Source organism: Myotis yumanensis, unplaced genomic scaffold, assembly GCF_028538775.1.
Source record: "Myotis yumanensis isolate MYYU_CA2020_CCGP unplaced genomic scaffold, mMyoYum1.0.hap1 SCAF_13, whole genome shotgun sequence".
In the NCBI taxonomy this organism is placed as follows: Eukaryota; Metazoa; Chordata; class Mammalia; order Chiroptera; family Vespertilionidae; genus Myotis; species Myotis yumanensis.
Genome location: NW_027223764.1, coordinates 57,826,331 through 57,850,031, shown reverse-complemented (window position 1 = coordinate 57,850,031; position 23,701 = coordinate 57,826,331). Strand labels below are relative to the sequence as shown.

Here is a 23,701-nt window from a genome sequence, read left to right as displayed (position 1 = left end):
TTTTTATAGACCAATAATTAACTCACAGAAAGAGAAATGAAAAAAACAATCCCATTTACCATTGCACCAAAAAAATTAAGATACCTCGAAATAAACTTAACCAAGGACATAAAAGACCTGTACTAGAAAAATTACAGGACATCGAAAAAAGAGATAGAGGAAGACATAAACAAATGGAAGAACATCCCATGTTCATGGATTGGTAGAATAAACATCATTAAAATGTCCATAGTACCTAAGCAATCTATACATTCAATGCCATACCTCTTAAAATCCCAATGGCATATTTCAAAGATCTAGAACAAACTCTCCAAAAATTCATCTCGAATAAAAAAAGACCCCAAATACCCACAGCTATCCTGAGAAAAAACAACAAAGTTGGAGGGATCACAATACAAGACATCAAACTATATTACCAAGCCACGGTTCTGAAAACTCCCTGGTACTGGCACAAGAACAGACATATAGACCAATGGAACAGAATAGAGGACCCAGAAATTGACCCAAGCCATTATACTCAATGAATATTTGACAAAGGAGGCAAGAGCATACAATGGAGTCAAACCAGCCTCTTTAATAAATGGTGCTGGGAAATTTGGTCAGATACATGCAAAAAAAAAATGAAACTAGATCACCAACTTACACCATACACAAAAACAAACTCAAAATGGTTAAAGGACTTTTATGTAAGATGGGAAACTATAAAAATCCCACCAGACTCCATAGGTAGTAAAATATCAGATATATGTCGTAGCAATATCTTTACAGACACAGATCCTAGGGCAAGAGAGACTAAGGAGAAAATAAACAAATGGGATTATTTCAAAATAAAAAACTTCTTTTTTATTGCTTAAAGTATTACAAAGGGTATGAAATATGTGTCCCTTTTCCCCCCCTCCCTTGACAATCCCCTGGCCTCCCCTACCCCCCAGTGTCTTATGTCCATTGGTTATGTTTATATGCATGCATACAAGTCCTTCGGTTGACCTCTTACCCTCCCCCTCCTGCCCCCAACCCCTCCCTGACCTTCCCGCTGCAGTGTGACAATCTGAGGCAGCTCTGCCTCTGTATCTATTATTGTTCATAAGTTTATAATGGTCTTTATTATCCATGAATGAGTGAGATCATGTGGTATTTTTCCTTCATTGACTGGCTTATTTCACTTAGCATAATGCTCTCTAGTTCCATCCATGCCGTTGCAAATGGTAAGAGTTCCTTCTTTTTTACAGCAGCATAGTATTCCATCGTGTAATGTACCACAGTTTTCTAATCCATTCATCTACTGATGGGCACTTAGGCTGTTTCCAGATCTTAGCTATGGTGAATTGTGCTGCTATGAACATATAGGGGTGCATATATCCTTTCTGACTGGTGTTTCTGGTTTCTTGGGATATCTCCCTAGAAGTGGGATCACAGGGTCAAACGGGAGTTCCATTTCCAGTTTTCTGAGGAAACTCCATACTGTCTTCCATAGTGGCTGCACCAGTCTGCATTCCCACCAGCAGTGCATGAGTGTTCCCTTTTCTCCACATCCTCTCCAGCACTTGTCGTTTGTTGATTTGTTGATGATAGCCATTCTGACAGGTGTGAGATGGTACCTCATTGTTGTTTTGATAGTGACTTTGAGCATGTTTCCATATGTCTCTTGGCTTTCTGAATGTCCTCTTTTGAAAGGTGTCTATTTAGATCCTTTGCCCATTTTTTTATTGGATTGTTTATCTTCCTTTTGTTGAGTTGTATGAGTTCCCTATAAATTTTGGAGATTAAACCCTTATCAGTGATAACATTGGCAAATATGTTTTCCCAAGGAGTGGGTTTTCTTGTTGTTTTGTTGATGGTTTCTTTTGCTGTGCAGAAGCTTTTTATTTTGATGTAGTCCCATTTGTTCATTTTCTCTTTAGTTTCAAGTGCCCTAGGAGCTGTATCAGTGAAGAAATTGCTTCGGCATATGTCTGAGATTTTGTTGCCTTTGGATTCTTCTAGAATTTTTATGGTTTCCTGTCATACATTTAAGTCCTTTATCCATTTTGAGTTTGTTTTTGTGTATGGTGTAAGTTGTTGGTCTAGTTTCATTTTCTTGCATATATCTGTATAATTTTCCCAACACCATTTATTGAAGAGACTATCTTGGCTCCATTGTATGTTCATGCCTCCTTTGTCAAAAATTAATTGAGCATATTGGTTCGGGCCAATTTCTGGGCTCTCTCTTCTATTACATTGATTTATATGTCTGTTCTTGTGCCAGTACCAGGCAGTTTGAGAATAGTCGCTTTGTAATACAGCTTGATATCTGGTATTGAGATGCCACCTACTTTGTTCTTTCTCAGGATTGCTACAGCTATTCGGGGTCTTTTTTATTCCAGATGAATTTTTGGAGAGTTCGTTCTAGGTCTGTGAAATATGTTGTTGGTATTTTAATGGGAAGTGTGTTGAATTTATAGATTGCTTTGGGTAGTATGGACATTTTAATGATGTTGATTCTACCAATCCATGAACACGGTATGTTCTTCCATCTGTTTATGTCTTCCTCTATCTCTTTTTTCAATGTCCTGTAGTTTTCTGAGTAGAGGTCTTTTACCTCTTTAGTTAAGCTTATTCCTAGGTAGCTTAATTTTTTTGGTGCGATGGTAAATGGGATTGTTTTTATAATCTCTCTTTCTGAAAGTTCACTATTGGTGTATGGAAATGCCTCAGATTTCTTGGGGTTAATTTTGTATCCTGCTACATTGCCAAATTCATGTATTAAGTCTAGTAGTTTTTTGATGGAGTCTCTAGGGTTTTGTATGTATAATATCATGTCGTCTGCAAATAAGGACAGTTTTACTTCCTCTTTTCCAATTTGGATGCCTTTTATTTCTTCTTCTTGTCTAATTGCAATGGCTAAAACTTCCAGTACTATGTTGAACAGGAGTGGTGAGAGTGGGAATCCCTGTCTTGTTCCTGTTCTTAGGGGAAATGGTGTTAGTTTTTGTCCATTGAGTATGATGTTGGCTGTGGGCCTGTAATATATGGCTTTTATTATGTTGAGGTATGATCCTTCTACTCCCACCTTGCTGAGAGTTTTTATGAAAAATGGGTGTTGGATTTTGTCAAATGCTTTTTCTGCATCAATTGATATGACCATGTGGTTTTTTTTCTTTCAATTTATGTGATGTACCACGTTTATTGATTTAAGGATGTTGTACAATCCTTGCATCCTTGGGATAAATCCTACTTGGTCATGGTGTATGATCCTTCTGATGTACTACTGGATCCGATTTGCTAAGATTTTGTTGAGGATTTTGGCATCTATGTTCATGAGGGATATTGGCCTGTAATTCTCTTTCATTGTGTTGTCTTTACCTGGTTTTGGTATTAGGGTGATGCTGGCTTCATAGAATGAGCTTGGAAGTGTTCCTTCCCCTTGAATTTTTTGTAGTAGTCTGAGGAGGATAGGTGTTAGTTCTTCCTTCAATGTTTGGTAAAACTCCCCTGTGAAGCCGTCTAGTCCTGGGCTTTTGTTTGATGGAAGCTTTTTGATGACTGCTTCAATTTCTTTCATAGTTATTGGCCGATTGAGATTTTTAGATTCTTCTTGATTGAGTTTTGGAATGTTGTATTTTTCTAGGAATTTGTCCATTTCCTCCAGGTTGTCTAGTTTGTGGAGTAGAGCTGTCCATAGTATTTTTTAACAATCATTTGTATTTCTGTGAGTTAAAATAAAAAACTTCTGCACAGCAAAAGAAACCATCAACAAAATAAGAAAGCCCACTGCATGGAAGAACATATTTGCCAATGTTATCTCTGATAAGGATTTAATCTCCAGCATTTACAGGGAACTCATACAACTCAACAAAAGGAAAATAAACAATCCAATCAAAAAATGGGCAAAGGACCTAAATAGAATCTTTTCAAGAGGGAACTCAGAAAGCCAAGAAACACATGAAAATAATGCTCAAAGTCACTAATCATCCGAGAGATGCAAATCAAAACGACAATGAGGTACAATCTCACACCTATCAGAATGGCTATCATCAACAAATCAGCAAATTACAAGTGCTGGAGAGGATGAGGAGAAAAGGAACCCTCCTTCACTGCTGGTGGGAATGCAGACGGGTGCAGCCATTGTGGAAAACAGTATGGCGTTTGCACTAAATTTTAAAAATGGAACTGCCATTTGATCCAGTATTACCACTTCTTGGAATATATCCAAAGAAAACAGAAACACCAATCAGAAAGGATATATGCACCCCTATGCTCATAGCAGCACAGTTTACAATAGCCAAGATTTGGAAACAGCGTAAATGCCCATCAACAGATGAGTGGATTAGAAACTGTGGTACATCTACACAATGGAATACTATGCTGCTATAAAAAAGAAGGAATTCTTACTATTTGCAGCAGCATGGATGGAAATGGAGAGCATTATGTCAAGTGAAATAAGCCAGGAAGTGAAAGAAAAACACCACATGATCTCACTCATTTATGGATAATAAAGAACATATAACCTGATGAACAAAAGGATAGATACAGAGGCAGAGAAGCATTGAACAGACTGTCAAACTACAGTGGGAAGGCTGGGGAGTGTTGGAGGGGTGGGGGGTAAGAGATCAACTGAAGGACTTATATGCATGCATGTACGCATAAACAATGGACACAAGACAGTGGGGGAGTTGGGTGAGGGCATGTGCCGGGGGGTAAGGGAGGCCGGGTGAAGGTCAATGGAGGCAAAAAAAAGGAGACATAGGTACTACTCTGTAATAGTTTAAACAATAAAATAAAATTAAAACAGTAAAAAAAAGAAAATAAAAGAGCAGATGAATATCTCCTATGAATATAGATGCAAAATCCTCAATGATAATTCTAGCAAACTCAACTAAACTTAAAAGTTTATAAACTATGACCAAGAAAGATTTATTTCTACAATGCAGAATGATTCAACATGCAAATGTTAAACAAAATAATTACATAGTAGAATGTAACTACTAGGATTAATAAATTGAATAAATCATATTACATGATTATTTCAGTTGATGTAGGAAAAGCATTTGAAAAAACTCAACTATCTATACTAATAAAAGGGTAATATACTAATTAGACCAGACATCTTCTGGACATCCTTCTGGACGTCCTCCCAGACAGGCCACGGTGGTGGGGGTCAAGGCAGAGGTGGTTAGGGGATATCAGGCCAGCAGGTGAGAGCTGTTAGGGACCATTAGGCAGGTAGGCAGAATGCTTAGGGGCCATTAGGCAGACAGGCAGGTGAACAATTAGGGGTCAGTGGTCCGAATTGCGAGAGCAATGTCTGACTGCCTATTTAGACCTGATCCCAGGGATCCCAGTTGGACATTCCCCAAGGGGTCTGGATTGGAGAGGGTGTAGGCCTGGCTGAGGCCCTCTCCCATGCATGAATTTCATGCACTGTGCCTCTAGTCTATAATAATGAAAGCATAATATGCAAATCGACTGAATGGCCAAACAGCAGAATGACCTTCTGATGGACCATGCTATGATACACACTCGCATCAGGCCAGCAGGTGTGATGTGATTGGTCGGGGAGCACACCATCACCCTATGATTGCACCGCAGAGGGAGGCCCAGCGGGGTGATCAATCGAGGGTCTGTGATCACCCCAAAGAGGGAGGTCCAGGCCACCTCTGTGGGGCGATTGATGGGAAGGGGTGGGCTCCATGATCGATTGCCCTGCTGAGGGAGTCCCAGGCCACCAGCCAGGTGGTGATCGATGGAGGGGGAGCTCCGTGATCACCCCAAAGAGGGAGGTCCAGACTACCCTCTGCAGGGTGATCGATCAGGGGACTTCGTGGAACCAGGGAACCAGGGAACCAGGGGTATGGGGCGGCAGATGTGGGCAGTGCCAAGCCAAGGTGTGTGCATACAGGGGCCGGGGTTGTGAGGCAGCTAAGGCTGCAAGGAAGCTGGGGCCGCTAGGCCACTGGGGCCATGAGGGCCCCAGCAGCTGGGGCTGCAAAGGCCTACCCTTGCACAAATTTCATGCATCCGGCCTCTTTTCCTATATAATAAAAGGCTAATATGCAAAGAGAGAGAACTGCAGAACAACTGAAATAATAGTCGCTATGACATGCATTGACCACCAGAGGGCATGCACAGAACATGGTGGGCATCAGCAGCAGGCGGAAGAGCATGGAACATGGCGGGTGTCAGCTGTGGTTGGATGGTGGAGCAGGTGAGCAGGGGTGCTGGACCAAGGCGGGGTGCAGGTTGCTGTCATTGGTTACTGAAAATTCTTTGCTCCCACATGCCACAGTCTGGTCCGGCACTAGCACCCACTGATGGTGCTGGCCCTGCTTGCACCCGCTGCTGGCGCTGGCCCGAATCACTACACTCTGTCAGCGCTTGGGAGCAGCTGCAATGGAAGAGGGGTTGCTGGCAGACAGGGGACCGGGGGCCACAGTGGTAGGGGCCAGGCGGGGGAGTGGAGGATGGGCTGAGACCCACCCCTGTGCTCTCCACAGCCTTGTGGTTCACAGTTCCTTTCAAGGTACACAAATTTGTTTCTTTACAAAAACATTCAACTTAGCAATAGAAGAAATCTCTGTGGAAAATATATTCAGGTCCATATATGAAAAACCCACATGTCCACTTTCATTACCTTTATTCAACACTAGAGGCCTGATGCACAAAATTCGTGCAAGAATAAGCCTCTCTTCCCTTGGCTACTGGCACCAGCTTCCCTCTGACACCCAGAACCAAGGCTTCCCTCTGGCCATTGACAGGCACCTGGGACCCAGGCTTCCCTTCAGTTGGCAGCAGGCACCTGGGACTTGGGTTTCCTTTGCAGCCCTGGCTTCATCTGGAAGGTCATCCTTAAGGATGTCTGGTCTAATTAGCTTTTATTATTATAGATAGCATTGGAAGTTCTAGCTAGAGGGAGTGGGCAAGAAAATGAAATAAAGACATTGAAAAAGAAAATGTAAAATTATCTCTGTTTTTGAATATATGGTTTTACATGTAAAAAATAACAACTATTTCAAAAATACTGCTTGATCATGTAAATATAGTAAAGTTGCAGGTTACAAAATTGGCATATAAAATCATTAGCCTTTTTGTATACTGCATTGAATATTCCAAAGAGTAATGAAGAAAATGATGCCATTACAATATCATAAAGTAGAACAAGACATTCTGAATAAATTAAACCAAGGAGAGAAAAGATTGGTACTGTGAAAACTATAAAACATTGCTGAAAGAAATAAAAAAGGACATAATCATTGAAAAGACATTATGTATTTGTGGATTAGGAGAATACTAGTGTTAAACTGGTAATCCTAGCCAAGGCTGTCTAGAGATTCCATATACTCTCCGTCACAACCTCAACAGCATTATTTTTTGCAGAAATTGATGAATTTATGCAAAAATTCATATGGAATCTCAAGAGGTTTCAAATAGCTAAAATAATGTTGAATAAGAACGAAGTTGGCACACTCAAGTTATCACATGTAAAAGTTAATTGCAAAGCTACAATGATAGAAAAGTGTGGTACTGACATAATTATAGTCATATAGAGCAGTGGAGTGCTATAGGAAGCTCAGAAATCAATTCCAGCATATAGGTTCAAATTATTTCCCACAAGAGTGCCAAGACTATTCAATGTAGAAAATGACAGTATTTTCAATAAATGGTGCTAGGAAAACTGGATGTCCACATGCAACAGAGTGCATCTGGACTCTTACCTTACACCATATACAAAAAACGCAAATGAATGAAAGTACTAAATGTTAGACTTAAAACTATTAAACTCTTAGAAGAAAACATAAGAGTTAAATACTCATGACATCAGATGTGGTAATGGTTTTGGACACGACACTAAAACCAAAGGCAATAATACAATAAAACAGGAAAAAAAGAAACTTCATCAAAATTAAAAATTTTTAGGAAAACAACAATACCAGCAAAATGAAAAGATAACCCAAGAGTGAGAGAGAACATTTGCAAATCATATATCTGATATCCAGAATATATAAGGATATACACTGAGTGGCCAGATTATTATGACCACTTGACATTTGTAGGCAAATTAGCTAGAATTTGGTGCTGAAGTTGCTAGAGGGCTAGACCATTATAAATAGGGAAGCAGGTTTTTTCCCACAATAGAAGTGATTTTTTTCTGAAGATATTGGTAAACAATGCGAATTAACAGCCTTTGAACGTGGAATATATATTATTATGAGTGGCCAGATTATTATGACCACTCCATCAGTACTTCGTTAGGCCACCTTTTTCCTTCAGTACTGCGGCGATTCTTCTTGGCATTGACTCCACGAGATGTTGAAAGGTGATGCGAGGAATCTGACAGCATGCCTGATGAATAGCACTGTCCAGTTCTATGAGATTTGATGGTTGTGGGACAAGCTGCCTGATGGCTCTTCTAACTTTGCCCCACAAATGCTCAATTGGATTGAGATTTGGTGATTTTTGGGGGCCACTTAAGCTAGGTAAAGTCTCCCTCATGTTCTTGAAACCACTCCTGCACAATACGAGCACCGTGGCATGGAGCATTGTCTTGTTGGAAGAATCCATCTCCATTGGGATGTGCAATCAACATGACAGGATGAACCTGATCAGCAATGTGCTCTTCAGACATTGTTCCACACAAATTAAAAGGCCCAAATCAAGTCTGGAAAACATTCCCCAAACCATAACACTGCCCCCACCAGCTTGAAGGGTTGTACTCCTGCATGTGGGGTGCTTGCTTTCATGCTGTTTCTGCCAAATTCTCACTCTGCCATCTGCATGATGCAACAGGAAACATGATTCATTGGACCACATGACTTTTTTCCAATGCTTAACTGTCCAATCCTTGTGTTCCTGTGCGAATTGGAAACGTTATATCTTGGTAACTGCAGACAGCAAAGGTGTTCAAACAGGCCTTCGGCTATACGATGCAGTGTACAGCTAATTTGCCTACAAATGTCAGGTGGTCATAATAATCTGGCCACTCAGTGTATATATAACTCAATTCAAAGATAGGAAAAGACTTGAGTAGACATTTCTGACAAAAAGTTATGCAATGGGCATTGAGCACATAAAGAGGATTACAATCACTAGTTATTAGGGAAATGCAAATCAAAAACATAATGAGATATCTTTTTACACCCATTTGGTGGCTATTATAAAAAATAAAACAAAAGAAAACTAACCAAATGTGGAAAATAACAAGTATTGCAGAGAAGGTGGAGGAACTGGAACCCTTGTGCATTGCTTATGGGGATGTAAAATGGTGCCGCCACTGTGTTAAACATTTATAGCATAGTTAACATAATTAAACACAAAATTACCATATGAGCCAGCAATTGCACTCTTAGGCATTTGCCCAAGGGACATGAAAGCAGGGACTCAGACAGGTAAATATGTCCCTGTGTTCACAGCCGCACTATCCACAATCATCCCAAGTGGAAAAGACCCCAGCTCTCATCACCAGATGAATGGACGTGGAGAATGTGGTATAAGATTAAATATTATTCAGCCACAAAAATGAAAATTTGAGATGTTACAATATGAAAAAACCTCAAAAACATCTATATAAGTGAGAGTCAGACACACATGGCCAACTATTATATAATTCCATTTAAATGAGGTGCCTAGCATAGGTGTATTCACAGATACAGAAAGTAACTAGATTAGAGATTGCCAGGGGCTGGGAGGGATGAATGGGAATTTTGTTTAATGTTTACAGGCTCCATTATCCTCTGCACCCGCCAAGGCACATATGCCATGGGCACTGTGTGAGAGTGTGTGAGGGTCCTGAGAAGGAGAAACAAGTTGGCACTACCAAAGGGGAGCACAGGACTGCAGTCTGTTCCCCCAGGTGGGGAACCTCTGTGAAGGACAAACATGCTGAGTCCAGGTGCCCCTTTCAATATGCCCCTTCAGCTGTCATTCCCTGTGAGAACCCCCACCCAAGTGCAGACCATTCTCTAGGCAGCCACCTGCAGTGACCAGATGGCCCAATTATTTGACCCAAATTGGTAGAACCTTGAGGGCACTTTTCAGCCCCAAAGCTCACTTGTCATCAAAGCTCCTCTTACTCCTGCTCTTGCCCATTTGCTTGCACAGGTCATGATGACAAGGCACTCTCTAATGAGCATCCTACACAGGTTCCACCACTGGCCAGGATGCAACATGAAGCTCTGCTTTTGTCCTCTCTGCCAGCCCCTCTTCCTCCAGCTGTACAGCTCATGTGGGTGCTCCTCTGGGTTCTATCTCCCCATGCTCCTCTCACTGGACAAAGCTGACTGGGTGCCTGCCTTTACTCAGCCTCTTGGGCCTGCTGTGACCTCCTGTGACCCTTCCCCTTTCAACTCCGATCACACTTCCACCATCCTTCCTTCCAATCCTTCCCCAAAGCAGTCAAAGAGCTCCTTCCAAAACACAGATCTGATCCACTTATCTGCAGAGAAAAGCCTTTCTTTCAGTGACCTCGTGATAAAGAAGCTTTCTTTCAAATAACCTAGGCCTGCAGAAGCTACCTCCCTTGTGGGCCCCACTTTGGCCTGTACCTCTCCTTCTGTCTCCTTTCCCTGCCTCCTCACACTGGGATCTTCTGAGATAACCTAAAGACCTCATTATTTATGCCTTTGCACAGGCCACTCCTTCAGCCTGGGACCCCCTGGCCCTTAAAGGACATTGGCTATAACTGTGGCCACAAGACAAAGTTATTTATTACCATTCAACTCTACCTAGTGAATGACCAAAGAATCAAAAATCTAATAAGGGACCTGGAAGTGAACCACTCAAGACGTTCCTGCAGGTGATGGATAACCCACAACCACTGGCCCAGCCTCAGAGGTTTTGAGATTTGGTTTGGTATCAGACACTCTAGAATTTCAGCTCCTGACTCATCCACTTCTGTAGACTTCGGTGGGTCATTCTCTGGCCCTGAGCCCCCTCCTCCCCTCATCTGTAAAAAGAGGAGCTGACATTTCCCCGCAGTTGTGAGGAAGACAGTGATGAGCCTGCTCCTACACCTTCTCTTACTCGGGCTGTGGCCACACCAGGCCTCCCCCATGCAACCTGTTTGGCAGCCTGTGGCCTGGACCTTCAAATGAGATCCAGCATCTGGCCCCTCAGCATCTCCCTACCCTGCAATTCCACAACACAACCTCTTCCTCCTGAGACCCTGTGCCAAGCCCCCCTGGTCTATCCAGAGTCTCTGCCCAGTGCCCTCAAATTGAGAGTTTTTTAAGAACAAGATCCATGCACACAACTGCTCTGAACAGAAAGCACCCAGCCCTCACCCCTTGCCCTGCACTCTGTGCAAGGGGCTTTCCTGACCACCCCTTTAGTGGCCCCTCCAACAGCACTTCCTGCGGTCCCCTGTTGCTCACCCAGCTAACACACCCCTTCCTGTCCTCTTTCATTTAGGTCCTGTCTCTCCACTAACATGGAAGCTCCAGGAAAGCGGTGTTTTGTCTAGCTTGTTTTCTGCCTTATCCCCACTGCGCCAATAGTGGCACAGACCGGGCAGCGGCTCGGGCCTAGTGTGTGAGTGGCTGAATGATAAGGGAAGAAAGGAATGAACAGGACTGCTCATCACGTGGGGGAAAGGGCAGAGAGCCATGGGAGAGCTACCAGCACAAGAGTCTGACCAGCACCCCACCTCACCCCAAAGGCCCCTGGGAACAGAACTGAGCCAGGGTCAGGGCTGGGTGTAGCCCCTGGAGTGCAGGGAGTTCCCAGAGTGTGTGACTGCCTTCCCTCCCATTTCATTTCATCCTCATCCTCAAGGTTGCATCCGGGGCTGTGCTGAGCAGAACACCTACACTCCCCTTCACTCTCACCCCAACCTGGAGAGGGGGGTGCAAAGGGTCCCTGTAGAGATGGGGACACTGGGGCACAGGAGGTGAGGTGACTTGCCCAGGGCCACCTCACTGGTGAGTGGTGACTGCCTTGTGCAAAGATGGGGCCCCCTCTTCAGTGATCATTGCTCCCCTTTCCCCAGAGCCACAGGCACAGCCACAGGAGAGAGCCAGTGTCACCCTCCAAGAACTTGTCATCAAGCCTGCCCTGGAGGGCAGCAAGGCCTTCTTCCAGCCCCTGGGTGAGCAGAGCTCCAGGGAGAAGGGGCTGTTCCCTGGGGCTAGAAGCGTGCTGTGGTGTCAGACTCTTGACTGGCCTCACTGATGGCCTGGGGCTGGACAGGGGGTGTGAGCGCTCTCTCTGGCACACCCTCAGCTCTTCCTTCCATTCACAGAATCCAGGAGGATTCTGTCCTGCCCCATGGATGGCAAGAGTCAAGGCTGACAGTGCCTGGGGTGATGTGGAGGAACCTCTATCCTGGAGCCAGAAAAAGGGTCCGGGGGCCTGAGTTGCTTCCCTTGCTCCCCTGCCCTCCCAGTCTTCAGGGCAAGGCCCATGCTCTTCACGTGGAGCTCCAGCCGCAGCCGGCCATGGTCAGAGGGCCCAGTGCTGCCTCCTAGCCCTTTAAGAAGCCAAAGGAGCAAGAGGTGGGGAGGGGTGATGAGAGGGGCAAGAAGTAAGAATACCCTGGCCCCTGGCTCAGCAATCCATTCAATGGCGCCTTTCTAGTTTCCCCAAGTACCACCCTCCCTGGGAGAGAGAACAGGGGAGCACTCTGCCACCATCTAAAGGTTTGCAGGAAGCGAGCTTTGACTGACATTGAGCAAATCCCTAGCCCCCCAAGCCTCGGTATCAGCACCCTAAAACAGGGACATAGAACCACCCCCTCAGCTCCTGGCAGGGCACAGTGGGCAACACATTGCATGACACATGCTGTGTGTTCATTCACGACTGTTCCCAGGCCCACCTCCACCTCGCGGCCTCCCTCATCCATCCAGGCTGGGCTGTGCCCACATTGGTCCTGTGAGCAGAGACCAGGGGTGTGGCCAGGGCACCGTAAGAGGATGTCAGCTGAGACCCTTTGAGGTCACTAGTGCACTCTGCACAGACTGACCCAAGAGGCTGTCAGTTGCCCCCATTACAGATCCATGTCAGAGCCCAGTATCTAGGAGGGGAAGCACCCCCCGCTGGGATGTGGTCAGGATCAGCCAGTCAGCCCTGCCAAGTGCATCTCAGGGTGCCCTCCATGTACAGTGAGGAGGTCCACTGTGGGCAGGGTGGCTCCCAGCTCTGCTGACTTTTCTCAGCAACTGGTAGGCTGGACATGATCCCTCCCCCTCCCCCATCATCAGTCTCCACGGAGAATAAGAGGAATCAGAAGAGGTACCACCTGGATGCTGGAATGATGGCAGCGCAGGAAGCCTGAGTCTTGTGACCATCACCAGCCTCTGGGCACCTGCATCCAACCTCTAGGAGTGGCCCCTTTGTAGGCAATTGCACCTGGAAACACCTTCGCTGCTCTGCATGCCAGGATGGTTTGGAGGGTGACAGAAGCGCCGGGACAGGCCTTGGGCACTGGCTAGTGCCTCAGGATGCTAGTGGCTGCCCTGCCACCATGCCATTGAGCAATAAGGAGCATTCTCAGCTCAACAGAGAAGTTGGGAATGGAACTGAGGCAATCTCTCCAGGACCACATCCCTGCTCCTCTCCTTCCTTCTTTGAGGGCCAGAACGTGCCTGATCCACAGCCCAGCATCCAAGGGACACACCAGACACCCACACTGTTCTGAGCGTGCACACAAACTGCAGGATGGGGGTCCAGGAGGAAGGAGAGACACGCAAAGCACTTAGCAGCAGCAAAGCAGAGACCCTTCTAAGCAGTGACACTAAGAGAATGCCCCGCAGAAGAACACAGCAGTCTCTCTGGGGCCCAGTAATCATGGAAGTCATTGGGTGAAAACACAATGAAACAAAGCAAACCCATAACCCACAGGGTGAGCTTCTGACAACTGCTGGGAGGAGGCTCCTAGCAATCCCTGTTCCTCTAGCTCCGTTAGGGGCTCATGGGTCACAGCTGCTGGCCTTAGTGATAGAGAACTGAGCCATCCAGAAACCCATCTAGAGAGGTGTCCTTTTACCCTTTCCTAAAGAAACCGTCCCTGGAAACAGAGGCCTGGGATGTTTCTTCTGCCCCAGCAACAAGGAGGCCAACCGATCTGTTCCTAGGGTCCAGCCAAGCTGGTCTTGCTTCCCGTCCCTCATAATCTGGGTTCCCCTTTGGTCATGTCCTGTCTATGTTGTCCTTATGGATAGCAGCACCCTGGGACACCTGGGGCCAGCCCAGGAGGGCACTCACTTGTCCAAGACGAAGTAGAAGTCATTTGCGCAGATAAAAGTCTCTTTTGTCTGCACCTGCCAGGCACCCAGGCTGCGGTGGTGGCGGAAGTTCCCCCGGTCCTGGATGAGGTGGCGGTGGAGGCTTTCCCAGCTCAGGCTGAGGTGCTGGAAGTCTCTAGATCCCGGGACGCTGTGCAGGAAGCTCTTCTTGCTCACCAGAGAAGGTGGCAGCACCAGAAGCAGGAAGAGTGTAGGACCTGGCATCCCAGAGCCACCAGCCCCCATTTTATTGGCAACCTCTATGGCCTCACAGGATGCCAGGCCACCTCAGGTCACCACAGGTTGCCACCTCTACCTGTGCTGAGGGGCCTTGGTCCCTCACCATGTCACCCTGTGAGACTCCACTGGTACCTGTCCTTTGGGCAGAAGAGGCCAGAGCCTCACTCTAAGGCAAGGCCCCCACCACCTGCTGAGCCCTTCCCCCACCCTGTGGAGGCAGAATGCCCTGTTATGATGGCCATAAAGGTTGGCATGGTGACTGTGACCTGCAGCTCTGCTCAGTGACCTGTCTATTGACAACCCAGGTGGGAGTCTGGGATCTTAGGAGGGACAGTAAAAGGAGGCCTTCGTTTGTGCCTTAACTCAACACCCCCCCAGGTGGTCATTAGGGTTCTTGAGAACTGCCTTTCTGTAAAATGAGGGCAGCCAAGGTGACTTAGATAAGCTCATTACTGCGGGTGAGGAGCTGAAGGAATTGGGAGGCCAGAGTGTTGTAATGGTCACACCTGTGAACATTGCAGACACCAGGGGAAGGAAGGGTCCAGATGGGGAAGAGGGTCGTGCAAGGATACCAAGTCCTTTGTGCGTGATGGATCGTCCAGTTGTCTACTCTTGTGCAACAAACCACCCCAATCTCAATGACATAAACGAGAACCAGAAATTCAGAGAGGGCTGAGTGGGATGGCTTGTCTCTGCCCCGTGGGAAACATGGGCATAGAAACTTTGATTCAAAAGTGACTCAAAAACTCAGGCTGGGATTGTAAAATGTTTTAAGAAATATCTTAACGAGTTGTTTTTTTTAATTTCCTTGTTTATGTAAGCCCAAAAAAGAGTGATAATATGGTAAATAACCTCTCCAATAAGTGTAAAATAAGTCCATCAATAAAATTAAAATTACAAGTGATAAAGGCATTGTGTTGCAGCTGTTTTCACTGCTCTTTGGAGTAGTTTTCAAGAAAATGAGATATCTTAAATGATATTTTAGAATCAAGGAAATTTGATGCATTGTTTCAATAATATAGAAGGGTTTCTTTGTTTTACAACCTTCATGACACTTGGTATTGTCACATTTTCATATATTTACCTATTGACTAGACTTTTGGTCTTAATTTGTATTCCCCTAATTACTGATGAAATAGGTCTTCTGTTCAATCATTTGCATGTCAGCTTTGATGGGTTTTAAGTTCCATAGATGAGGGCCTGGTTCTGTGCTCTCTGTTCCATTCCCTTCATCTGCCCTTTGGTTTATAGAGTTAGTGTCAATCCCACAGCATCTTAATTGTTATCGTGTGGGCCATTGTACTGGTGCTCCTCACTGTGACGTCCTCTTGCAGGAGGGTTGTGCTTCCCTGCCACATGCATGGCAGGCCTGGACCTGACTCCACCAGTGAAATAGTAATAGAAGTCCCATGTGCCACTACTGGGTGGCATCTTTAAGGGTGTAGTTATTATTCAGGTGGACCCAGCCTCCTGGCACCTGAGCAACATGATGTGCAGCACCTTTTTGGGAACTTGGGTGAATGGTGCATGTGGGGCAGTGAGACATGTGAGTGGACAATAAAGTTTCTGCTTTGAAGCTGATCTTATTTGGGGGCTTTTGTTACCGAAGATAACCCAGCAGATTCTGATACACATAGTATCAGTGTCCTACCCAAGAAACACAGACTTCTACAGCAAGCCTTGTTAGGAAGGGTAAACCATCCACCTCACTGTCTTATGATAATTGGTGGATATTGGTTTTTTCATGTGCACTTGAGAATCAGCTCATTAAGTCACCACTCCCCCCCAAAACCCTCTTGATATTTTATTACAATAACATTATATATGCTGAAACATGTGCAGAGATTTTGTAGCTGCAATCTGGACTCCTCTTATCAGTGAATGTGGCAATGTCCCCATTTATTTAGGTATTTTTTAATGCTTTCCATATGAATTTCCCTCTAAAGCTCTTGACTTGTGTTAAATACCCCATATTTCTGTTGCTATAGTAAATGACATCTCACCAACAATCTTTTAATCTTTTCCTTGTTGTTATGAAAAAATGTATTTAATTATTGATACTTCACCCAAATTACTAAACTCTTTTGTTCTAATGTGTTATCTACAGTTTTTTTTTGTTTATTGAAAAATTAAAATCAAAAAAGAAAAAAAACATTGTGCTGACTAGTTATTCTCTAATGAAATGTTGACTGAAGCTATGATGGGCGCATTCCTGATTTTAAAGAGAATACTTCTAACACATCAACATTAAGATAGAGACTTATTGCTAGGATGTCAAAGGAATGGTAGTGTGAGAAGTTCCCTAGGTTTCAACCTCGATTTTTTTTAATAATTTGAACAGCTATATTTCAACAAAGATTCACTGCTCATGCACAAACATGTCTGAAGGTAGTCATGTGGGTGTTAACCAGGGAGGTGAGAAGGGAGAAGAGCTGAAATGGGCCAGAGACTCAGCCCAGAGCTTGCAGCCTGGAGCTCCGTGTGGGACTAGGCCAGAGAGAGGAGGACTCTGGCTGTTGCTGACATGTCCTTCAGCTGGGAGGAGTGAAGACACAGTGAACATTCCTATAGGAGTGGCCCTCAGAGCTGAGGGTGAGCTCAGTGACCTGGGAAGGGATGAATCACAGAGGTGTGGCCACAGTTGTCTGGCAAAGGGCATTTCAGACAGAGAAACAAAGCCACAGAACCTGGATGACCTTCTTCATGTTCCCAGAGCTCACCTCCTCTTACCCTCCCAGAGCTGGCAGCAGGCCCAAGAAGAAGATGAATAAGTGAGTGTCTGGTTGCACAGCACATTATCTGAAAACCAGAGAACTTGTACTACATGAGCAGTTTTTTCTCTTAGCAACAGGTGCACTCTGCAACTCACCCCAGGGTTGGGAGGAGATACAGGAGGCTGCTGAGGTCTCAGTCACCATTATGGGAGAGCAAAGTCACAAAGGCAGCAGTCAGCTTTCCCAGCTCACCCTAACCCCACCGATAGGAGCTGCACTGCTGGCAGCATTTGGTTGCAGGTGACAGCACTGGGATTTCATGGATTTGGAACCCCATCACCCACCACATTCCCCTATGTGGTTGGTCCCCAGAAACACAAGGACCTGGAAACAGTGGAGGTGTCCAACTCCCCAGGGAACACAGGCCATTGTTTTTTCCACTCCCCTGCAGAGATCTAAAAGCCAGGGCAGTGCAAGACAACTAAATCTTGAGATTCAGCACCACCTGCTAGGGAACAATAGAAATGCTTTTTATCAATCTACTAGAGAAGTTCCACTCATACATAGATGCCTAGACAGAGAAGGAACCCATCAGATACCATGAATAACCAAGACAATGAGGCAGCTCAGAAAGAAAATAAAAAATCTTCAGAAAATAAACTTAGACACATGGAGATATGTGATTAAAATGACAGAAAATTCAAGATTGCAATTCTGAAAAAACTCAATGAGATGGAGGAAAAAACAGTAAGTTAAATGAACTCAGTTTAATTAAAATCATTGAACAAAACTATTACTTTATAAACCTGATTATAACTAACAAAAACCCCAAATATATATACTGGAGATGAATCCTATATAATAAAGAGGTAATATACAAACTAACCCTCACTCCGTCACACCATCACAAGATAGCTGCATCCACAGCGGAAGTGGGGTTCCCATAATAAGCCGTAATGAGCGATCAGCTGTGTGGCACCTCGGTCAGTGCCCCCACCCTGGTGCCGGGCTGGGGGACCTCAGCCTGCATCCCCCACCGGGCAGGGCTTGACAGGGGACCTGAGGCCAAGCCCCACACCTGCTGGGGCTTGAAGGGGGACCTCAGGCCACGCACCCTGCCAGGGGGTGCTTGCAGGGGGACCTAAGGCTGCATCCTCCACCCAGCACTGAGCTGGGGTCCTGAGGGTGCACTAGGGGTCCTGAAGCTGCGCCCCCCTCCCTGCCTGGTGGGGCTTGACGGGGGACTTGAGGCTGTGCCCCTTGCCCAGTGCCAGGTCAGGGGACCTGAGGCTGCAACCCCCACCTAGCGGGGCAGGACGGGGGTGGGGCAAGTTGAGTCTGGATCTTGCCCAATAGTGGTGGGGCTGGCCAGGTCTGGTTCTCACACGATTTCGAGGTTCACAGGGACTTGAATCTGGGTCCTGTGGCATGCCCCAGACTCTGACAGGAGGAAGATTTTCATATACATTTTACTAATTTTCTTTCATCTCTGACACTTCTATTATAGAGAAAGGGCAAATAGCAATATTAAAATATTTCCTCTAATTAATTCCCTTTTAATATGCACAAATTTTGTGCACTGGACCACTAGTAACTCAATAAAGGAATATAGAATGAACTAGAGAACATAGGAAATAAAACAGACGAGATGGAGGAAAGAATTAGTGATATGAAAGGTAGAAATCTAGAAATGACACAGGGGAAAGAAGAGAGAGACTTGAGCATAAAAAAAGAGAACTATACAAGAACTATCTACTCTAACAGAAAAAGCAATATTAGCATAATAAGAATACCATAAGAAGAAGAGAGGGAGAAGAGAATAAAGAGCCTATTTAAATAAAAAGTTGATGAGAACTTTTCAAAGCTATGGAAAGAGCTAAATCTTCAAACCCAAGAAGCAAACTGAACACCAAATTATCTCAATCCAAAAAGTCCTTCTCTAAGACGCATCGTGCTAAAACTGTCAAAAATTAATGACAAAGAAATAATACTCATGGCATCCAGGGAAAAGAATGTAACCCATAAAGGAAAGCCCATTACATTAGATTATCATTAGATTTCTCAGCAGAAATCTTATAAGCTAGATAAGAGTGGAACCCAATATTCAAACTACTGAATGAAATTTCCAGCCAAGAATAAATATGAAGGAGAAATAAAGACTTTTGTAGCCTTGCACCCCTGAAGGAATTTACCACCAGAAAACCTCCATTGCAGGAAGTACTCAAGGGGGTTATTCTACCTGAAATAAAGAACAAAAAGTCACAAAACTACAAGTGGGACCATGAACACACAACATAAATAACTTCTAACAACATAAACATAAAAGGGAAGGGATAATGGTTTAAATTTGTACAGGGTCAAGGAGATTAGATGCATTAGAAAAGGACTACTTTATATATGAAACATTTTTTACATAAACCTAATGGTAATCACACACACACACACACACACACACACACACACACACACGATAAAATGCTATAGAAACTCCTTGCCCAGCTTTGTCAGGAAAGTGAACATCATTGATTTCTCTCATGAGTGATATTAGGGGCATAGGAGGGAAAATATTTCTGAAGGAGTAGTAGGTGCCAAGACTCTTTTCAATGGTTTCTTGGAGGTTACATGGGTGTGGGCTCCAAATGTGGCCCCCATATGGTCAGCACCCACCTTCCTGTGAATGCTTACGTGTGCCAACACCCTGGTGTGCAGAAGTAAACAGCCAGGCATGGCCTGGGATTTTCAAAATCCTCTTCATGTTTCTGAGCTCATATCCTCCTCCTCCCTGGGGCAGGGAGGGAAGACTTTAGCTACTGGCACCTGAGTTTTTACTAGGGGTCTTGGCCCTGTGCTGAGCACACTGTAGCACTTACCACCAGCCTCATGGCCACAGGAGACACCATTATCTCCAACTTTTCAATTAGGAAAATAAAGCACTGATAGATTAAGTAACTTGCCTAAGTGATTTAGTAAAAGCCAGTGAATATAGACACTGGATTATATTTATATTTTAAAGATGACTTAGGATTTTTTTCAAAGACCTGAATATGACTGAAACCCCAGGTATGACTGTCCATGGTGAGCAAAGACCAGGCTGTGGCTGTGGGAATCATCCATGTCTACATTCACAGGACACCAGGGTGCTTTATCCTGCAGGAGTAGTATTGGTGGGTATGTCTCACACAGAGGGCAATGCTCACCTGCTAATAATCTTTCATGCTAATCAGCAACACATCCAACTCCTTTTGACTTTAAACCAAGTCTCAATGTTCAGCACTGGACTCAATATATGTCCAGTTCAGTACACAAAAGGCTCATAATATTCTGGGCTGTTTAATGTTTTAGAGGTTGCCTATGGGGTGGGAGTGACAAGGTAGTTCTGCAGAGCGCACGGGCAGTGGGAGGGATCAGCGGCAGCATCCTGGAGGGAAGTTGGGAACGCATCTGAGAGTGGTGTTGACACCATGAGCAGCAGCTGTTGAGGGTGTACATTCTTGAGAGAAGTTGGGAGCATATTTGAGGGTGGTGTTGACACCATGAGCAGCAGCTATTAAGGAAGAAGTAGTCCTGGTTGGGTCCAAGGCAGGCCATTGGGCCATAGGGCATTTGTGTACAGAGGGGATTCACTAGAGAGACGTCCATGCACCTGCCCTGTAGGGAAGAGAGAGAATGTCCCTGAGAAGTCATTGGAATGGGCACCAGAGCCTGTGGTTCTTGGCTCAAGCGGGTGGGAGTCAGGAGGCATGAGGACCACAGGGTGAACCTTTGTGATGCCCTTCCTCTCCATGGGCTCTGGGATCCAGCCAGGGCTCCTCCTTGGGGCCTTGGTTCAGGCATCAAAACTCTGTCCTGCTTTCTCAGGGCAGCACTAGTGTTGTGATTCTGCACTCCCTTTGCTGGAACTTGTCTGCTGCTCCTGGACCGAGAGCCTGGGAAGCAAGGATGAGGGAGGCCCTACTGCCCCTGCCACCCAGCATTGCTATTCTCTCTAAATGAGTGTGTGCTGAAGGGATGAGCAATCTCCAAGGTCCTTTGATTGGACACAGGCCCATAGGACAATGGCAGTAGGGACACCGTCTGATGGGTGACAGGCTGTGGAGGCTGCAGCAACCAAGGCCTCATAGAAAGGGATAAGAATGATACAGCCCAGAGCTTCCAAATGCCCAGCTGCCCATCTACTGAGAGTCAGGGTTCACTGGATGTGGCCATGCAGCCCTCACTGCAGACCCTGGGGACAAGAGTATCCTCCTGGCTCCCTGGGCCATCTGAGCAAAGGGTTTGAGCACCTCAAAGCCCAGGCAGGTGATTGCCTGGTGAGGCAGGAGCACAACTCTCCTTGGGCCCCAGGCCTGAGTAGGGGAGCCTTCTGGTGGTTTAGGGGTAACCTCCTTAGATCAGAAGTGCTGACTCAAAAGGGGGCAGAGCAGGGAGAAGGGTGGAGCCAGGCCTCGGGTTTGAGTCCAGCTCTGCCTCTCCCGGCCTTTGTGAGCTGGGACAAGTCACTCAGCCTCTCTGTGCATCAGTCCCCTTGGTAAACTGAACAAAAATATTAATACCTACTTTTGCTGGCAAAAGTAATGTAGAAAAACATGTAAAGTTCTTAGGCTCCCAGCTGTCCCATGTGAAAGATCCAACAAAAATTTACCATCATTATAATTATTCTAAGGAGGAAAATTATCACAATTTGCCTTCTCTTCATGTCAATGATCCAAAGAGGAAATCTTTCCTGTCTGGTAAAACCAGTCAGTGTTGTTCAAACAACATTGGGAGGGTGACACCATGCTCTCCACCACTCCTGGCCCTGAGTGACCAGCTCAGGAGACATTCAGTGGATGGGGTGGCGCCAGCAGACTCATGGGTCAGTGGTCAGAGGGGAGGGTCTATGGGCTGGGAGGCCAAGAGAAATTGCTGTTTGCCTTCCTGTATTTAAGTTGGCACATGGGAGGTAATGCTCTAGATAAGAGTTTCCTGGTACTCTTGAGACCACAATGCATGGGAAGTGAGTGGTGCCACATCCAGCACTGGCAGGAGAGGCTCCTGAGCCCCCATTTCTCCACGCTTTGAGCATCTCCCTTGGCTGATGCCCAGACAGACCTCTCTGACCCACAATCCCAGTGGCCAACTGTCAAGGGCAAAAAGCAAGGATCCTACCCCATGCTCCTGCTTACCTTATTCCAGGGCTGACAACACATTAATGGCACCTGGTTGTAGTTTTGAACAAAGTCACACAAGATGTCCAGTTTGTCCTGAAAAGCAGATGTGGCTGTGAGGAAGCTGTAGGCATGGATGCTGCCTCCAGAAGGTCTAATTCCCTCTGGCTCTATGGCTTGTGAGCACTGTCATCAGGAACTTCTGGGGACATCAGTACAGCCTAGATCTGGGGCAGGGGCCAGGCAGCTCCTGTGTGTGTTGGGGGAGGGGGATGGTGGTCACTGAGAGCAGGCCTGTGAGCTGGTAGTACAAGGTCCTGGCAAGTGGCCACAGCCCTGCCTGAAGTATGTGTGGCTTATCCGTGCCCCCCTCCGACTGTCGGGGCGAGGCAGGGTTGGCCCTGCAGATGACATCTGAATCTCAGGGAAGAAGCAATAGATCTGACAGGAACAGGGCAGAACTGTGGGAGAGAAGAGCAGAGCCCGGCAGACACTGTGGGGGTCTCTCTTCCTCTGACCAGTCAATGGGGCCTTGCCCTCTCCATCCCTGTCACCTCGTGCCCCTTCAAGGCTGCCTTCTCCTCCCTGAGTGACCACAGCACTTCCTGGGAGAAGGACATTCCCTTCAGGCCCTTCCTCTGTGGGGCCCTTAGCACCCCAACTCAGGATCACCAGGACCATACAGTGAGCTCTGTCCACACTCTGCTGAGGGGACTTCTGCAAGAACAGTTGGAGCCACTGGCATTTATGGGTGGTTCAATGGTGGTAGGCACTTAGCTGAGAGCTTTCCCCCTGCCTGTGCTAGTTTGTTTATGATTCACTTTGATTTTACACATCCATCTGCTGGCCGATGAAACCCCAGTCATTGGTGAAATTGATGACAACCTCCGTGAGAACCAAGGCGGTCCGGCTGCAACCCAGAAACAGAAATCCCTAAGCCCAAGGGGAGGCCTGGGGTGGTACCCAAGTGATGAAAGTCCAGTGCCCATACATTTCATCTCACACAAGCCATGCCTTTGGCATCCAGGTCTGTGGGGCATGAACCTGCAGCCCTATCCTCCCACACCTTAGCCTTAGGTCCCATCTCCCACCCTGAGAAGACCTCTCACCTCCATTCTTTGCATGCTGTCTTCTTGGCACCCACAACAAGGGACAATTACTGTGGGACATGTCTGTATGGGACGTGTCTTCGGCTCCTAGAAAGAGAAAACACTGTCTGCTTCCTTGTCTGCCAGCTCCTGGGGGCAGACACAGGCCACCTATTGCCCTGCACCTTTCAGCTTTCTGCCACTCAGCAAACGTTTGTGGGAGAAATCCTGCACCAATGAGTAGCATCTGCCCCATCACAGAGTGCCCTCCAGGGAAGACACAGGCAAAATTCTGTGGGTTTGCACACATGGCTCTTTCC

At 46.0% G+C, this 23,701-nt stretch overlaps 2 protein-coding genes across 2 annotated transcripts in view; both read right to left on the bottom strand.

Moving 5' to 3' along the window:
• Nucleotides 1-14,438, bottom strand: part of LOC139021562 (anthrax toxin receptor-like) — a 113,069-nt gene extending 98,631 nt beyond the window's left edge. The window contains exon 1 of the mRNA XM_070431948.1: nt 14,173-14,438. Within this exon, the coding sequence (XP_070288049.1) occupies nt 14,173-14,438 (266 nt within the window). The remainder of the gene's footprint in view (nt 1-14,172) is intronic.
• Nucleotides 14,439-20,476: 6,038 nt separating this feature from the next.
• LOC139021561 (anthrax toxin receptor-like) overlaps nt 20,477-23,701 on the bottom strand; it is a 69,403-nt gene continuing 66,178 nt past the window's right edge. Inside the window, exons 15-17 of the mRNA XM_070431947.1 lie at nt 23,403-23,489; nt 22,312-22,389; nt 20,477-20,794 (exon numbers count right to left, since the gene is read on the bottom strand). Of these exons, the coding sequence (XP_070288048.1) occupies nt 20,477-20,794; nt 22,312-22,389; nt 23,403-23,489 (483 nt within the window). The remainder of the gene's footprint in view (nt 20,795-22,311; nt 22,390-23,402; nt 23,490-23,701) is intronic.